At 42.0% G+C, this 18,169-nt stretch overlaps 1 protein-coding gene across 9 annotated transcripts in view; it reads left to right on the top strand.

The window, feature by feature from the left end:
• CELF2 (CUGBP Elav-like family member 2) overlaps positions 1 to 18,169 on the top strand; it is an 829,878-nt gene that overhangs the window by 504,712 nt on the left and 306,997 nt on the right. For 3 of the 9 annotated variants that reach the window (XM_046013173.1, XM_046013172.1, XM_046013174.1), the window contains exon 1: positions 10,340 to 10,385. The exons of 2 other annotated variants lie outside the window; for them this stretch is intronic. In XM_046013173.1, coding sequence (XP_045869129.1) covers positions 10,360 to 10,385 — 26 coding nt within the window. In that variant the 5' untranslated portion in view covers positions 10,340 to 10,359. Of the gene's footprint in view, positions 1 to 10,306; positions 10,386 to 18,169 lie in introns of those variants that run through there. 4 more of the 9 variants (XM_046013175.1, XM_046013171.1, XM_046013180.1 and 1 more) reach the window with 3 other exon arrangements.

The following is an 18,169-nucleotide window of genomic DNA, read 5'->3' as shown; positions in this document are numbered from 1 at the left end:
AGTTTTTTCCATGCACGTCATTGTCAACACCCAGTCCTACCTACTTGGAATTTATCAAATCCCAAACTTAAGCGTTATGGAAAGTAAGGAGGGAAATACATCTGTTGATCACTTGATTGTCTAATAAACCCATATATAGGGTACTTTAAAGTTAAAAAAATGATTAAAACACCAAGCTTATCATTCCATCTCAGTGACTCTATACCTCACTTATAGCTTGGAACCGGCCCTCCTAATCTTTGTGTCCTGAGGGATTCGAGCCTTAGTTTCCATAGTCGAGCATGGGAAATGTTTCACAAATTGTATCAGAGAGCTGTGAGCCACTGAGATCCGGTCCCTTACCAAGAAGATTGTGCCTCCCAGCGAAATCGAGCCATTGAACAAATGCTTATTAAGTGTCTACCATATGCCACGCATTGTTCCAAAGTCGTGTTAAAATGGGGTGAGTCTCTGCTTTCGTGTGACTTCGTTTCAGGTGCAGGAAACAGATAATAAACAAATAAACAAGCAGATGATTTCATTTCATAGTTACATATAAAGAAATGTAACATTTAAAGCACCTGCACATTCTGGGAGAGCTGTGAAAGTGTTGTGGGGGTTTGGGGAACCCTTTCCTGAACCATCTGAGTTTCTCTTTCATCTCTGCCAAAGGGTCATGTGAATCCCCATCTTGGCCTCACCTTCCTATGAGGAAGACTAGTCTGCTCCCCCTACAACCGTCCTTACATGTGTGCCATTTACTCCTTAGGATCCCCTGGAATCAAAACCACTAAGCAGGGGCTCCTGGGTAGCTCAGTGGGTTAAAGCCTCTGCCTTCGGCTCAGGTCATGATCCCAGGGTCCTGAGATCGAGCCCCACATTGGGCTCTCTGCTCAGCAGGGAGCCTGCTTCCACCTCTCTCTCTCTGCCTGCCTCTCTGCCTACTTGTGATCTCTGTCAAATAAATTAATAAACTCTTAAAAAAAAACACTAAGCAATAGGGATCCCCAAGGGCACCAAATTCTACATGTCCATTGAGCACTCGTGGGCAAGGGTCAAGTTACAGAACCTCTTCACCCTGGCCATTTGAACAGGTGGAAAAGCAGCTGTGTGTGCACGGGTCTGTCTTAAAAATAGCAATAATACACTTGGCCCATTTTTCATGCGAATGTTAATGCCTAACTTAAGTAGAGTCACCTGTGGCCTTCTCAAGATTTCCCATCTGCCCATGAGTGGTCCTTGACAAAATATTAGGCCAAAAATTGCTGCTCGGTTGTAAACATGTTGTTTGCTAAGTCTTAGGAGTTCATGAACCAAAGTTAGTTATTTGATCAACTAGGTAGTCCGTGAGTTCCGTGGGGATTCCTTTCCTTTCTTCGGCTTGTCATCAGCAGACCTTTTGCTACCTACCCAGAAATAGTTGTCCAGACACACTTTCTGGTGTCTGTCTTTATAGCTCTTCCCTTTATAACAAGCAGTCGTCCTTATTCTTTATAATACCTCTTAAATTTATCTAGTGCGTATTTTCAAGTGGCTTCTTAGAGCTCCAAGTACTTTATGGTTTATTATTTATATCTACTTATTGATAAATATCATACTTTATCATTTTAAGAGGCTTTCCAATTATTCCTGCTAATTACTCAGTCCCATGCCCCACTCATCCCAGTAAACTTCTCCATTTTGACATGAGTAAGGAGTCCCATGGCTTGTAGAAGGAATGTTTGTTTAGAGCTTGGCGGCCTTGGACTTGCTGGGATAGTGGCCTCCTGCTTCTGAAGCCTGACTGGGAGGTAACATTTGAGTGCTCCGGTGACAGGAACTCGTGTTACATGAATCCTCGGATTACCATCAAACCCTTCCTTTACTCACGCTGCCCGGGTTTACTTTAAACCAACTGTCAGTTTTATGTTTCGGGTAGTGATTTGTGATAGCTATGTCCTTTTGGCTTTGGAAGGTTTTCCCCTCTAGGCAAAAGAGAGCCTGGGAGTCTGAGAGAGCAGGATTGCTCCGTAGTCTACGCATTCCAGCTCCTGCCTCTGGTGCTGCTCTGGGCTCGCCCCTGTGGGCAGACGTCGCTACTTGGCCTCCATTTTGTCCATAGAGACCCTTCCTTGGAGGCTGATGAAGCTGATCAGAGAAACTTTGTGTCTTCTGCTTAAGATCAGCTCTGGACAGATAGACATTTATCTATTCACACACAGAAATATCAGCTTTATTGAACAGCTATTATGTGTCAGGCACTGACATACTAGAAATCCATTTCTTGTAGACCTCGATCACTGCTTCATGTTTACTTCATGCATTCTCTGAATGCTCTTTTTGTCTTTTGTTGCAATGTGATTTCTTAATTAAATCTTCCAGTTATTTGTATCTGCTATGGTTTGAATGTTTGTGTCCCCCCAAAATTTATTTATTGAAATCCTAATGCCCAATGTGGTGGTGTTAGGGGATGGGGCCTTTGGAAGGTGATGAGGTCATGAGGCTAGAGCCTTCAGCCATGGAGTTAGTGTTCTTCTAACAGACATCACCCCCCGCCCCCCCCCCCCAGAGATCCTCTGCTCCTGTCACCATGTGAGGACGCAGCGAGAAGGTACCAGCTATGAAACAGGAAGGGGGCCCTCCTCCAACGTGAGCATGCTGGTGTCTTGACTTGGCAGCATCCAGAACTGTGAGAAATAAATTTCTGTTATTTATAAATCACCCAGTCTGTGGTATTTTGTTTTAGCAGCCCAAATGGACTAAGATAGTCTCTAAAACTAGCAGCAAACAGATGTAGTGTCCTTGATGCCTCCATATTCCAAGATTGTTCTTTTTGGATGGGACGCTAAGAGGTAGGCTAGATTTTGGTACTATCCCACCCTTCATCAAAGAAGGACTCTGTATTGCCTGGCCCTCCTTCTCTAGCACAGGTCATATTGTACATTTCCATCGAAACACTCTTTTCTACTTGCCTTTGCAATGTAAATGTTGAAGTGCAAAACTAATGTATAGAAGCCAGAAAAAAAGTTGTTAATGTTGCATTTAGAAATTCGGCTTTTAATTCTAGAAATTACTGATAACATAAATAGATGCACATATAATTTATCTTTGAGAAAATTTTTGGGAAACTCAAATCTAGAAAGGTCAAGAAATCTGGCTGATTCTCAGCTCCCTCCCATATTCCCACATTTCAGGTTTTTCAGTTTTCCCTCAGTTTGAATTATTAGGTAAAAATTTCATTATATAGTTAAAAACCTATACGGAGGGATATAGAGGCAGTGAGATCAACTAAGTTTTGCGACTGTTCTTTGCCAATTACTGGCCACAATCTTTTTGAAAGATTTTCTCTACAAACCATATTTCAGGGTTGCTAAAAATCAACTCTTCTTTAGATGACCTCAAAAAAGTAAAATAAAATAAAATAAAATAATCCTCCAGAGTTCTTAGTCTGTCTACTTTCAACTCAATCTTCATTTGAAATGAAGTTTTGAAAGGAATCAGTAAATACTAGTAGCCAAAACATCATCTTTTAATCAATCTTTCATTAATGTACTATCTATCCTCTATGTTTATTACCATTGCGTTAGAAAAGCATAAGGTTTGGGGCACCTGGAGGCTCAATTGGTTAAGCGTCTGACTCTTGATTTCAGCTCAGGCCATGATCTCAGGGTCGTGGGATAGAACCCCATGCTGAACACGGAGTCTGCTTGAGATTCTGTCTCTCCCTCTCCCTTGACCCATCCCCCACTTCTGCTCCCTAAATAAATAAATAAATCTTTAAAAAGAAAGGGGCATAAGATTCATTGCACTAAATGCTCCTTAAAAGCCATACCTTGCTTGGGTGTGCTGGGAACACCTGGACCCAGTAGAAACACTAGATCACCCTGCAGAGCAGTGGAACGAATGTGGGCCCAGGGGCCGGTTTAGACTGGATTTCCACACTCAGTCATTATTGCAACTTCTGTGCTCAGTCTTTCTGTATGTAAACTTTTTCAACTGACAAGGTAATGGTACCGGGCCCTCCTGCCCCACAGTGTTGTTGTGGGGATTGAATGAGCTAAATGCGAAAAGGTCCTGAAATTTAAGACACAGCAACATATGTTAAGGAAATCTCAGTGCCTTCGGCTACATAAACTGACTGCGTGAATTAGGATAAAAAGTGAGCCATTGTGGGTTTTCCCCCACATATTTGTTAAGGAAACTACATAAAGGAATTGTGAGAATGAAATGGACCTTTCCCCAAAGTTCCCATAGTTAAAAATAAATTTAGGGGCACCTGGGTGGCTCAGTGGGTTAAAGCCTCTGCCTCTGGCTCAGGTCATGATCCCAGGGTCTTGGGATCGAGCCCTGCATCGGGCTCTCTGCTCAGCGGGGAGCCTGCTTTCTCCTCTCTCTCTGCCTGCCTCTCTGCCTACTTGGGATTTCTGTCTGTTAAATAAATAAATAAAATCTTTAATGAATAAATAAATTTATTCCTTTATTTGACAAATGTTTATTAAGTACTAGCTGTGGGAAATTTATCCTATTGGGTGGATTAAGAAGTGCAGAGATTAATCCCAGGGACATAGAGTCAAAGATTTACTGCCCAATATGTAAATGTTAGAAATAAGACAGCTTCTTTCTATTCACTTTATGACCCGAAATTCAACACACACAACTGGTGGGTGTAAGAACCGTAATCAGTTCATCTTAGTGGAGTTTGGACAAGTACTAATGTCTTACTTACCTCAATCGCGGTCTCATTATCTAGGTCCCTAGACTAAAAATGGAGTGGAGAAAATATACATATTTATATATTTATATAAAATATATAATTTATTTAAAATATATATGAATATATAAAATAAATATATTTTTAAAATAAAATATTAATATTTATATAAAATACAAATATAAATATTTAATGGTTTGATTCTCTTCCATTCCTTACTACTGTGGATCCATAATTCATTTCCCTGTAGGAATAGATGCATGTGCTGAAGCACTGGCTTCTGATGCTCAGAATCTATTTATGGAGACGCAAATGCATTATTGTTATACATTAGTACTTGCCTTGTAGTTTAGCCCCCGTTAGATATTGTATACAAGTATTCAATAAGGTGGGTGTAGAAGGAACATACTTCAACGTAATGAAGACCATATATGACAAGCCCACAGCTAACATCATACTCAGTAGGGGAAAGTGAAAAGCTTTTCCAGTCCAATCAGAAACAAGACAAGGATACCCACTCTCACCACTTCCATTCAACATAGTATGGGAAGTCCTAGCCAGAGCAAGTAGGCAAGAAAAAAGAAATAAAAGGCATCCAAAATGGAAAGGAAGACGTAAGACTGTCATTATTTGTGGGTGACATGATATTATATAAGGAAAACACAAGAGTTCACCAAACAGTCTGTTAGAACTAATGAATGAATTCAGTAAAGTAGTAGGATGCAAAATCAATATACAGGAATCTGTTGTGTTTTTATACACTAACAATGAACTATCTGAAAGAGAAATTAAGAAAACAACTTCATTTACAATTGCCTCAAAATGAATAAATTACCAAGAATAAATTTAACCAAAGAAGTGAAAGAGCTATATACTGAAAACTATAAGACAAAGATGAAATTGAGGAAGACATAAATAAATGGAAAAGATGGTCCATGTTCATGGATTGGTAGAATTAGTATGGTAAAAATGTCCAAACTACCCCCCAAAAATCTACAGATTCAATGAAATCCTTATCGAAAGTTCAGTGGCATTTTTCACAGAAGTAGAACAAACAGTCCTAAAATTTATATGTAACCAGGTAAGACACCAAATAAACCAAGCAATTTTGAGAAAGAAGTGCAAAGCTGGAAGCATCACACTTCCCAATTTCAAACTACTTACAAAGCTATAGTAATCAAAAAAATATGGTATTGTCCTAAAAACAGACAAATAGATCAATGGAACAAAACAGAGAACGCTTGGGGCACCTGGGTGGCTCAGTCAGTTAAGCATCTGCCTTCAGTTCAGGTCATGATCCCAGGGTCGCGGGATCGAGCCCCACACTGGGCTCTCTGCTCAGCGAGAGCCTGCTTCTCCCTCTCCATGCCACTCCCTCTGCTTGTACTCTCTCTCTCTGTCAAATAAATAAATAAAATCTTTAAAAAACAAGAACATAGAAGCCAGAAATAAACCCACATTGATATGATTGATTAATTGATGACAAAGGAACCGAGAATATACAGTGAGGAATGGAGTCCCTTCCATAAACGTTGCTGGGAAAACTGGACAACCATGTGCAAAGGCATGAAACTGGACTATTTTATACCAGACCCAAAAATTAACTCAAGATGGAATAAAACTAGAATATAAAACCTGAAACCATAAAACTCCTAGAAGAAAATATAAGCAATAAGTTCATTGGCGTTCATCTTGCTGATGATTTTTTTGGATCTGACAGCAAAAGCAAAGGCAAAAGAAGCAAAAGTCAGTAAGTGGAACTACATCACAGTAAAAAGTTTCTGTACAGAAAAGCAACCATCAACAAAATGAAAAAGTGCAGTACTGAATAGAAGAAAATGTTTGCAAATCATGTATCTGAAAAGGGGTCAATACCCAAAATATAAAAGGAGCTTCTACAGATCTATAGCAAAAAAATAAAACAAAAGAAAAACAAACCAAAATAAAACAAAAAAAATTGAACAAGCTGAATAAACATTTTCCAAAGAAGACACACAGGAGATGCACAGAAGACACACAGGAGACCAGTGGGTGTGTGCAAGGATGCTGAACATCAAAAATCACCAGAGAAATGCAAATCAAGACTGTAATGAGATATCAAAAATCACCAGAGAAATGCAAATCAAGACCATAATGAGATATCACTTCATACCTGTCAGATTGATTATGATCAAAAAGATAATAAATAACAAGTGTTGGAGAAGATATAGAGAAAAGAGAACCCTTGTGCTTTGTTGGTGGAAAAGTAAGTTGGTGCAGCCATTGAGGAAAGCAATATGGATGTTGCTCAAAAAAAGAAAAACTTAGAACTATCACATGACCCAGCAATTCCACTTCTGGGTATTTATCCAAAGAAAATGAAAACAGGAACTCAAAAAGATATATGCGCCCCTATGTTCATTGCAGCCTTATGCACAAAATCCAAGATACAGCGACAACCTTAGTGTCCATCAATGGATGAATGGATAAGGAACACATGTACACACACACACACACACACACACACACACACACACACACACATTGGAATATTATTCAGCCATTAAAAAAGAAGGAAATTTTGGGCACCTGGGTGGCTCAGTGGGTTAAAGCCTCTGCCTTTGGCTCAGGTCATGATCCCAGGGTCCTGGGATCGAGCCCCACATCGGGCTCTCTGCTCGCAGGGAGCCTGCTTCCTCCTCTCTCTCTGCCTGCCTCTCTGCCTAGTTGTGATTTCTCTCTGTCAAATAAATAAAATATTAAAAAAAAAAAAGAAGGAAATTTTGCCATTTGCAGCAACATGGATGGACCTTAAGGGCATTATGCTAAGTATGGTAAGTCAGAGAGAGGACAAATACCATTTGATTTCACTTATATGTGGAATTTAGAAAACAATCTGAACTCATAAATACAGAGAACAGAGAGAAAAATGGGCAAAGTTGGTGAAGAGAGCCAAAAGGTACAAATTTCTTGTCAAATAAATCATGTTGACTTAATGTACAGCCTGGTGAATGTAGTTAATAATAATATTGTATTGCATATTTAAAAGTTGCTAAGAGAAAAACAAATAAATAAATAAATAAGTAAGTAAAAATTTTAAAAAGGGGCACCTGGGTGGTTTAGTGGGTTAAAGCCTCTGCCTTCGGCTCAGGTCATGATCCCAGGGTCCTGGTATGGAGCCTGCATCGAGCTCTCTGCTCAGCGGGGAGTCTGCTTCCTCCTCTCTCTGCCTGTACCTCTGCCTACTTGTGATCTCTGTGTGTCACCAAAAAAATAAATGAATAAATAAAAATAAAAAAAGAAATCAAAAAGTTGCTAAGAGAATAAATCTTAAATTTCTCATAAACAGAAAAGAAATTTTGTAGCTGTATATGTTAACGGATATTAGCTAAACTTGCTGTGATGATCCTTTTTCAGTACATACAAACATCAAGACATTATGTTGTACACCTGAAACTAGTATTATAGGTCAGTCATACCCCAATAAAATTGTTTTTATAAAAATTTTTAAAGAAATTTATGAAAATATTAAGAAAAGAGCTTTGTGTCTGAGCAGCACAATTTCCCCTTTTTCTAATAGACAAAACCATGGCCAATATCAGACAACTCCTTCCTCTTTTTGTTAATATTCACACTGACAGGGGGCGCCTGGGTGGCTCAGTCAGTTAAGCATGGGGACTCTTGATTTTGGCTCAGGTCAGGATCTCAGGGTTATGAGATCCCGCTGGCTTTGGGCTCCACCCCGTTTTGGAGCCTGCTTGAGATTTTCTCCCTCCCTCTCCCTCTGCCCCTCCTCCTACGCGCTCTCTCACTCTCTCTCATCCCTAAAAAAAAAATAAAAAATAAAAAATATTTGCACCAACAGGACACACCTAGTTTCATTACAGGATCTTCAGGGGCTTTAAACAAATTCATATTTGTTGCCCTCCATTTAAGAACGGGGGTCAGACAGAGCCACACTAAGTGATTTCTGCCTCCGCGAGGCACTAGAGGAATGGCTCCAACTCCTTCTCTCCCTCCAAGCTCTCTCTGGTTCCATGCTCATTTCTGTGATGCTTATCTTGCTTCTAAGGAACATCTTGGGTTTTATATAATATCTTTCATTGGCAAGGTAATTCATTTTTGCATATTCACTCCATAACTTCCAGGTGCTATAATGAAGGAGGGAAATGTGAAAATACGAGGTTTCGGGGACACACATTATTTCATTGTTTGACCTTTGTCGAGTTATTCATCATGTTGTCTTACTGTCTTCTGGAGAGAGGGATGGGGACTGCTCTCAGTCACCAGTGCATATTGTCCTTAGTGCCTTGACAAACTATGCGAGATTATTGTCCAGTAGACTAAAGAACCCTCAGCACCTTCCAGAACATGTCCATTTTCCTGGCTGTGGGCCAAGACTAAGTTCAGAGGTCACAGATCTAGCAAGATACTGGGTTGTATTCCAGATCCTCAAATAGGAGAGAGACAGAGCGCACCATTATTTTCCCCATCCCACTATTATTCCCACGGGCGTTGTAACTCCAGATGATTACTCAGGTGCTGCTTGTGCAAATGCAGGACAGGGACCTGCTTTGAGCCTGGGAGTGAAGAATCCAGCGTTCGGTGATCCAGCCATGTTCCAGGCTGTCCCTGCTCCATGCCACCCAACTGAGAACAATCTTGGCCCCTGCGAGCATAGAGCACTGATGTCCTGCTTTGCACTTTCGGACAACTGACCACTCTGATCACAGCATCTCGTCTTTTCTCTCTGTGTTTAGCGTGCTGTTTTGCTTGGCTAATCTGCATGGAATTCTTCTAATTCCAATAAACAGAAGTATAATGGGTATTTCCCTGGCCGACTGTATCTGCTAAGCCCAGTGGGTATAATGAAGCAGGGAAGCGGATTTTTCTTACTTTGAGAAAGACCATTTAATTGGCCTTTTGAGGAGGAGGCTCTGTGTCAACGAGGACTTGAGTATGACCAAACAATCTCGGCATGGCATCGCCTGCCTCCTTTAAACGCCCTGCTTCAGGTGAACTCTGATCTGCGAGAGCTCTGGAGCACACAGAGTTAAAATATTTCCCAGTCCCCCAATCTTTGTCCTCTGCATCCCTGACCCAGGGTGGGGCTCAGGGTCTTGACCTTGTCACTCTTCCTGAGGACAAGAGGCAAGGAACAGATGAACCCAACTGTGAATTCAGTGTCCCAGAAAAGCGAAGCAAAAATCCTTTTTAGCACACTGACCTATCCAAATCCTCCGGTAGTCATCTGTGATGCTTGCGGATCGCAGTTGCTAGCCGGGAGAAAATGTGGTATTGGCTTGGCTAGGATATGTGTAAGAAAAAGGTAAACGAGTTACTTCTTTTTCTTTCCCATTTTTGAGGCTGGTAAGTAGGAGAACGAACACCAGGCAGGCTTGGGTGAATGCAAACAAGACCCCTATAGGCAGCACAGTGTATTCATGTAAAAATATGCCTAGACAACATAACTTGTCAGAGAGGATTATTTCTACTTAGTGAATCTACAGGAGCCCCTTTGCTCCACCATTCAGAATTTGACTAGAGAGGAGAGTGGGGAAAGAGAGAGAGAGAGAGGGAGAGGGAGAAAGCGCGCATTAGTGAACAGCTACTGTGGCATTGATGTTTGAGCGTACTTCTGAACCAGCTTTTGTTGAGACTATCAGTGTATCAGTGTAGAAAGCATGCGCTGTCCCAAATCCGCTGTTACTATGAGAAATGAGGAGCTGCTTTTAAGGTATGTTGTTGGGTCCTTTGTTTTTAATGTGTGCTTTTCTAGTTTCTAGAGCCGGCTGAGACAATAATCACACTCGGCATCAAGTAGCTTCCTTATCTTGGGGGGGGGAAAAGAATCTAGAGAGAGAGAGAGAAACGAAATCGAGACCAAGGACTGGGAGAAAGGGAGCCAGCGAGAGAAAGGGAAAGGACTGCCCAGTGCGAGTTATATTTGCACGCGTTGCCTTTTGAAAGCATATCATGAATTTGTTCCCTGCTATTTGTGAGTGGCCAGCGGATAATTTTAAAGGCTCTGAATCTGGCTCTTGGTTTGTCTTTTCCTTTGCAATGTCTAAGCCTCTCATTATCATGCACTCTGCATGGAATAATCACCGAAAAAGGAGCTAAGGAGACTCCATATTAGACTTGCGTTCCCAATACCGCTCTAATCTGGACTTAGCCTCCCTAAATAGTCCTTCTCTGTTACCAGGTTTGGATCAGTTTATCCTGTTTGCCAAAATGTGTACCTGTTTAAAGACCTCTGTTCATGCATGGCGTCCTGGGTCCCTATGTATTGCAAGCAAATATTTGTCTCCTGCTTCTGTGTTAGGGTTCGATCACATACCAAGAATGAGCCACCACTGACCTTTTGGGAAGCAGAGAAAGAATTATGATGGAATTGGCATCCTGCTTTGAAAAATGTAGTCTTTTGTTTATTTGCTAGCAGACATTGTAGCACTGAATACATCTTTGGGTCTGACAATGGGACCGGTTGAACAATGGAGCTGTCAAACTAGCTTAATGCATGTCTGGGGCTTTTTTTTTTTTTTTTTCTTTCTCAACACCCTTTTTATCTGCTTTAATCTTGTTTGTATAGACTCTACAGAATGAAGAGCTTTTAGAGCGGCTTGTTTGTGGTTTTGTGCTTTTAAAAAAAATTAATATCTACCATTCATAGAGCTTTTTGCATTTTGCAGCGATGTTGGTTGGATTAAGTTAGAGATTTATTGCTTACCTCTCTGTTAACTACAGAAAGCAATGTATTGATTGAGACTGCTTGTAATACCATTATCATTCTGGCAAATACCTTGTTATCAGACATGCCTCTACAGTGTTTAATGCTGGAGGATTTTAAATTTGCCTGTTTGGTGGACTCCCGGAACATCGCAGGAAAGAGTAGTTAAGGGGCATATTTCTGATATTTAAGTAAATTGTCATTTCTAGCCTCTTCTTCCTCTTTGGACATCCAGGTAGATAGATGGTTTGGAAATTCAAGGACACGTGAGAACTTTTGCCCTTAGAATATTGGTCATAAACTATTGTCCCATAACCTATTTAAGTTATTAAGTTCAAGGTCTCTGTGGAACAAATTGATTGTTGATATATGGTTATGTGCTCACCAAATGCATTTTTATGCACAGCAAACATTTCTCATGTCTTCAGAAATCTTGCTTTTTATAAAAGAAGCACTGGTTTCTAAGGTGAAAACAGTTCAAAAAGAGGAAATGGGGAAAATCTGTTTCAAACTTCTCGAATATTGAAACCATTCTTACTCTCATGCTTAATGTAAAAGAACTGTCCTAGAAATGCTCAGTGGCCCTTGATTTACATGAAAATCATCTTACTAAGGTTGGTTTCTTTAAAGAATTTCTCTTATCTGGCACTTGAGTGTCTGGCTTCATTGGTTGTTCCTGCCACAGCAAAACATTGAAAAATATTCGTAAGTTTACAAAGGAAGAGTAAGGACCTAATTTTTAAACACAAAATGGAATCACCTTAAAGGGCAAAAAAAATTTTTTTTTTTAATATTTAGTTACAGATATTTCCTCTTGAATTGTACTGTGGTTCAAATTAGGGATGCTCTCAGTAAATAAGGAGCAAAAGGCATTCCACATAAAAAGCACAGTTAGGGAACATGAACTATTTTTTAGAGTTTGGACATGCACTTTAATATTTTTAACTTAAGTTGAAATGTTATGAAATATCTAATTCAGAACTACTAAAATTAATGTTCCAGGCTAAATAAATTGCATTTGCAAGTGTAAATTTTCTATTGCCATTATATTCAGAGCCTGGGCGGACCCAAAAGGTATTTGTAGTAGAATAATATTTCAAAAGTTATCCATTGTGAATAGAGTGGATTTTAAATGCATACTTCATATGTTCTCTTACTTCCAATGGGATCTGGACTGCTCATTCCAATAATTGCTTTTAGGATGAGCTCATAAAAGGTAATTGGCAAAGCTTTATATCTGAAGCCCAACGTTACCAGCACCCCTCGATTCTGCTTTCATGGGAAATTTTTATTCCAAACAAAGGCTGCAAAGCAATTTTTTTGTGGTTTGGGAGAAAAGTAGTCCTCTGTGCTCCCTAGCTGCTTGTCAGTAGCACACTGAAATAAGGAAATAACTTGGAAGCCTCCATGTTGAATTTTTTGACTCTATTACAATTATTTACCTGTGATCCATTCACTTTAATCCCTGGGTGGTCATAATTAGATCCAAGAACAAGGGAGATCCTTTCTCACTTTGCTTCTCCTGTGGTTTGATCGATCACCAGCTTTCGGAATTTGGGGACCCCCATTCCTGTGTCCAGCTTGCGGGTGTCTTTTCCTTTAGCCTCACGGGGACGGTAAGAGGCCTGAAGTTGGCAAACTTGTCTGCATCTAATTGCACAGCAGTAAGAAGATATGTAATCTGTATCCGGCCATTAGCCTCCACGTGGGATGATCCCCCCCCCATAGTGACCTAAACAAATGTCAAAGTAAATTTTAATTCTAAGCCTCGACTTGCAGAAAAGGAATAGCGAAAGATTCAAACCGGGAAAATGGCTTCTTTCAAGAGAGTAACGATTGTGCCCAGAGTCCCTTCACACACGAGCCTTGGGAAGACTCACGCAGCTGTGTTCGGCCGAACACAGACCGAGATCTGTAAGCTCCGCGTATTAATACTCTTTTATTGGTTCAGATGAAACCTCACATTTTTTTTTCTTTTTTAAAATAGGAGTGTGCACTGTTGCAAAAATACCCCTTTGGGGCTGAAAAACAAAGAGCATTTGATTAATATTCTTATCTTGAACTTGATGGCAAGCGCAGATTGTGCTTGAATACCTAGGAAGTCATTCCCAGAATGATTCAATACCAATTATTGTCATCAGGGGGGTTAATTAGGTGAAAATGGGACTGATGGAAAGTTCATTGCGCTCCGCCCTGGAAACGCCCAGGACAGGTAAAATGCAGAAGGAGGAGGGTTGTGTGGAGATGGTGGTTCTGGGCTTAAGGGGCCAGAATTTATAGGCGAAAACCATCCCATGAGCTGGTGTAACTGTGGCAGTGGGGAAATAAGAAATGCCCAACTTCATTTCTCGAATGGAGAGGTCTGTAAAGTCATTAACAAGACGCAGTTCATTCATCGGCCGGTTCCCAGCCTCGTGGCATTTCTCTGAACCTTTTCCAGCAGGAGAAAGTATGGTCCATTCCGTGGCACAGTAATGCCTTGGTTCGTGTTCATCAGCCGTCATTGCATTTCTTTCCAGACTTTGGTAATTCCTGGGGGCGTTGGTGGAGAGGGGCGGGTTTACCCCCTCCCTAAAACTGTTGCTTCTCCGATGGTTATTGGCTTTGGGAGTTTTTCTGAACTCACAGTGACTTTTGTTCTGTGGGTAAGACCAAAGCAGTGGTTTGGAGAGGACTGAAGTTCGTGGCATTTTCTTTTTTTTTTTTTTTTTTTTAAATATTTTATTTATTTGACAGAGAGAAATCACAACTAGGCAGAGAAGCAGGCAGAGAGAGAGGAGGAAGCATGCTCCCTGCAGAGCAGAGAGCCCGACGCGGGGCCCGATCCCAGGGCCCTGGGATCATGACCTGAGCCGAAGGCAGAGGCTTTAACCCACTGAGCCACCCAGGCGCCCCTCGTGGCATTTTCTTAACTGACATTGGGGAGAGGGTGTCAGAGGAAGGAAAGCATACGTGAGGCTTTAATGTGTTGCTCGTTAAGAACTGAAATGAGGTGTCCAGGGGCCGCAGCACCTTTCCAGTCACGTGGTATCATCTACAGGTATGGGAGTGACACGGAAGCTAGGCGTACACGTAAGAGTGTGTGTGTGTGCACGTGTGTGTGTGTGTGCACACGTGTGAGCCTCCACTCAACTCTGAAAAGTGCTTGTTAACCCTAATTTGGGATGAGGTACCCTTTGTTCCCACACGCAACCTTCTGCTTCATGCAATGTCATTAGGGATTATCATGCACAGGTATGTTTCACGGCTCTGATGCTTTTTTTCTCTGGCGGTGACTGATCTCAGCGCATTTTCTTGTATGTCAAGACCATCACGGTTAACAGGAAATGGCGTCTGTGGGGAGGAGATGACACCAGCCAGGAATGACATGTATTACCAGGGCGGCTTGGGCTGTTCCCTCAGCCCATTCCAAGTATCCACCCATGACTGGCTGCTTGGGATCGGGGTGAATCACTGGAGTTTGTAAGGCACAACTTGCCAGCATGCCCTCCAAGAACAATAAAAACTAGGATCTCCCCCAGAAAATCATTCAGCTTGACAAACTTAGGAGGGCTTGAGGTTGAAAGTTGTAACAATGATACACCTACGACACCTGGCTTTTTTAATCCCTGTCTTGAGAAAGGTTGCAGCTGCAATGGGTTATTACAAAAAAAAATCGCTTTTGGACTCTGTGAACTGGCTTACCCATTCATTCAGATGTGATTCAGGAAACATCTCTGGAAATGAAAACTCCCAGAGTCCGTGGTAAGAGGCATGGTGAGTTCCAGCAATTAGGATTCATTTGGACCCTCTCTTTGGAAACTGACCCAATGGAAAGGGATAGAGACCTCACCCCAAGCCCCAGGATGCTCAGAGTCCGCTCCCTGTAAAGCACAACCTTCCCCTTCCCTCTGGTTTAGGCTGTTGGCCCTCAACGTGGAAGGCGTCAGTGAAACTTTAATACTGTCAGAACAATAAGATTAGAACTGGCTTTCTCTTTTCCTTTATACCTGCCAGTTCCAGGTTGAAACAAAGATTGGGTTGGTGGGATTGGGTGCTATGGGGGAGATTATGATCAGAAGTAAGGAATAAAACCAAATTTATTAACAGTCTATGCCTGGCACCACATTTGGTGGTTTTAAAAAAATTTTATATAAGTTAATCCTCACAAACATCTGAGAGTGACAGGTAGACATATTTCCATCATTTTAAAGATGAAAAACTGAGACAGAGAAAGGTAGAGTAATAGATCTGCAGGCCCATAGCCTGTAAGGGAGGGATTTGAACTCAGGACTCAGCCAGACTCCTTCCCTGCTCAATTGAAAGCATAACTGTTGGGTATCTGACACTTTGAAGTCATCTGTTCCTCTCGTGATGCATTTGCACCACGGCCTTTGACTTGCACGTGCCTCAGGGTTTTGCCACCGAGGAAGTGGCACCGTAAGAAAAAAATAATGAACACGAAAGGAAAACTCGCAGTGGTGTTTGCTTCTGGCTTCTAATGACTCCCCTTCTGTCCTCACTCATCTGCCTTCTAGTTCATGAGGTTTTTGAATTAAAGCATGCTTCGCCTCGCTTCCCTCGGGCCTTCAGCTCTACAGTGGGAATAGGTGTTGGCAGAAAAAAAGAGAATTTTAAAACATTATGAAGTTGAAATGTAACTTTTGGTCCGTCCGAGGGGCCAAAACCTGTCCTATCGCGATCATAACCAATCAAGGCACAAATGTATATTGAAGTCAATCTGAGACATAGTTCCAGACATCTAGAAGCTCACAACAGTCATCAAATGGAGGAAGCAGAGTGAGGAGAAAGGCATCAGGGTGTGAGGCAGAAGACTGGGGGTTGAACTGGCCCGTGCAGTAAGAAGGAGTGAGGAGGATAACTGTCCTGTTATTAAAACAAAGCAAAACAAGATCCTTAACTCCCTCTCCTTTCTTCCCCAGACCCAAAGACTTTCACACCTCTCCTGCTCCCTAACCTTGCCATATTCCCACGAAAGAGGACAAATGTACCTATTAGCCTCCAAAGCGTCTTGAGACTGAACTATGGGGTAACATAAAGCTTTACACTCAGCAGTGGAGGTAAGATAGGATAGGACACGTTCCACTTAGCTTGGGAAGATGGCTAAGCCACCTGTTCACGAAGACTTAGGGTAGTTCTTTTAAGCAGAAGAAAAAAAAAATATTTGCCCCTAATGGACTTTAGGGGAATTAGAATCAAAAGCAAGTTTAAAGAAAGAGTCATCTGGGGTTTTCAAAAACTTCTATCATAAGCTAAAAATGGCTAGAGATTTGAACCATATTATAGGGAAAAAATAAATTTCCTGTACTCAAAACCTTAATGTATTTTCAACCTACATGTCATTTTAATAGCTTTGTTATGTAATTGCTGTAGTAATAATTAGGTTAGCACATTGCACCTTTGATTTGGGGATCATGGTGGACTTTGATTTTTCAGCCATTTGTCCCTACGAGGAAACGATGGCCGTGCGCATGACAGAGGTCTCGCTGATGAATCAGTACATCAAATGACGCTTTCCCCTTGTCCATCATCAACCCTTTGACAGAATCAGATGCAGAATCAAACAGGGTTGGTTCTTAAATCTTCTCACCTTTTTCACTCAGTTAGAAAGTAGCATTTGCCTTCAAGAGGGTGACCTGCACACACCCTATCAGGTGGGTTCTGGTCCTGGTAACCAAGGCTCTGTGACGGCGACTAGTCATCATTGTGGGCAAAGTGGATTCTTGTGTTTTGTTTTACGGAAACCCCAAATTTTGCCCTCTTCATCTTCATTCTTCTTCCAGATGTATTTGTTTAGGAAAAAAAGAGAGATTTGGGCACGTGGGGCTGTCATACCTCTGGGGCTGCCTCTCCAACTGAGGTTTGGACTCTTGCCAAGATCTGCCTCAGACAGCCCCGCCCCAAGGTTTCAAAATCTCATTTCCTTATCCCTGCCCCCCCCCCACCACCTGTTGCTGCTCTCTCTCTCTCTGTGGACCTCATATCTGCCCCACTGCTGTACCCGCCCAGCTGTTGGGCTCAGCTGTTGCATTTCATCAAGCAGAAATTTCTCCTTTTTTCATGGAACAACATGTGACAGTAAGATGAGAACTTGTGGCCAATCGGGGACAATCTTTTGTGGGGGCTGGGAGGGGGATGTTGGAGGGCACATTGCCAGAGAATTAAACGCCTCATTCCGATGGGCATAAATTTTGTTCCTGCCGCCAGCCTGGCACCAGATAAGGGTACCTGGTATAGTCCGACCCATCTCGAGATCTTCCAGAAGCCAATGGAACATTCCTCCAGAGGTTTTCACTGAGTGCCTTCGTGTGCAGAGCACTGCACTAGACCTTTTGCCTCTGCCCACTGTTTCTTCACTCTTCTCCATGTTCATGTCCTGTGTCCTCACTTCATGGGACACACAGACTTGCCACCTCCCCCTCCCGCCCTCTGGTAATGTCTGGAAAGGAATCCCCTGGCTCACTCCAAGACAGCTGTTCCCAGTTCAGAAACCAGCTCTGGTCAAGGCGAGGCAAACTTGCAGATAAGCAACCAACCACAACTCCCTTTACTTTGATAGTCTCCTGCCTCCTCAGACATGCAGCTGTAGGGTCAAGCTTCTGGCATTGCCTGGCTGCCATCTGAGAGAGAGCTAAGAGGGGGAACAAAAAGAAGGCAGCAGCGGTGTCATGGAGAAAGGCAAGGGGAAGACCAGGGTGGAGAGGGAAGTGATGAGCTGGCTGGGCTCTGGGTCTGACAGACCCACGGTGTTAGCCTTTCATCCCCTTGGAATGGAAGCTTCTGGAAACTCT

Source organism: Meles meles, chromosome 7, assembly GCF_922984935.1.
Source record: "Meles meles chromosome 7, mMelMel3.1 paternal haplotype, whole genome shotgun sequence".
NCBI classification, from domain to species: Eukaryota; Metazoa; Chordata; class Mammalia; order Carnivora; family Mustelidae; genus Meles; species Meles meles.
The sequence above is the reverse complement of the archived record's forward strand: the minus strand, read 5'-3'. Positions and strand labels throughout refer to the sequence as shown.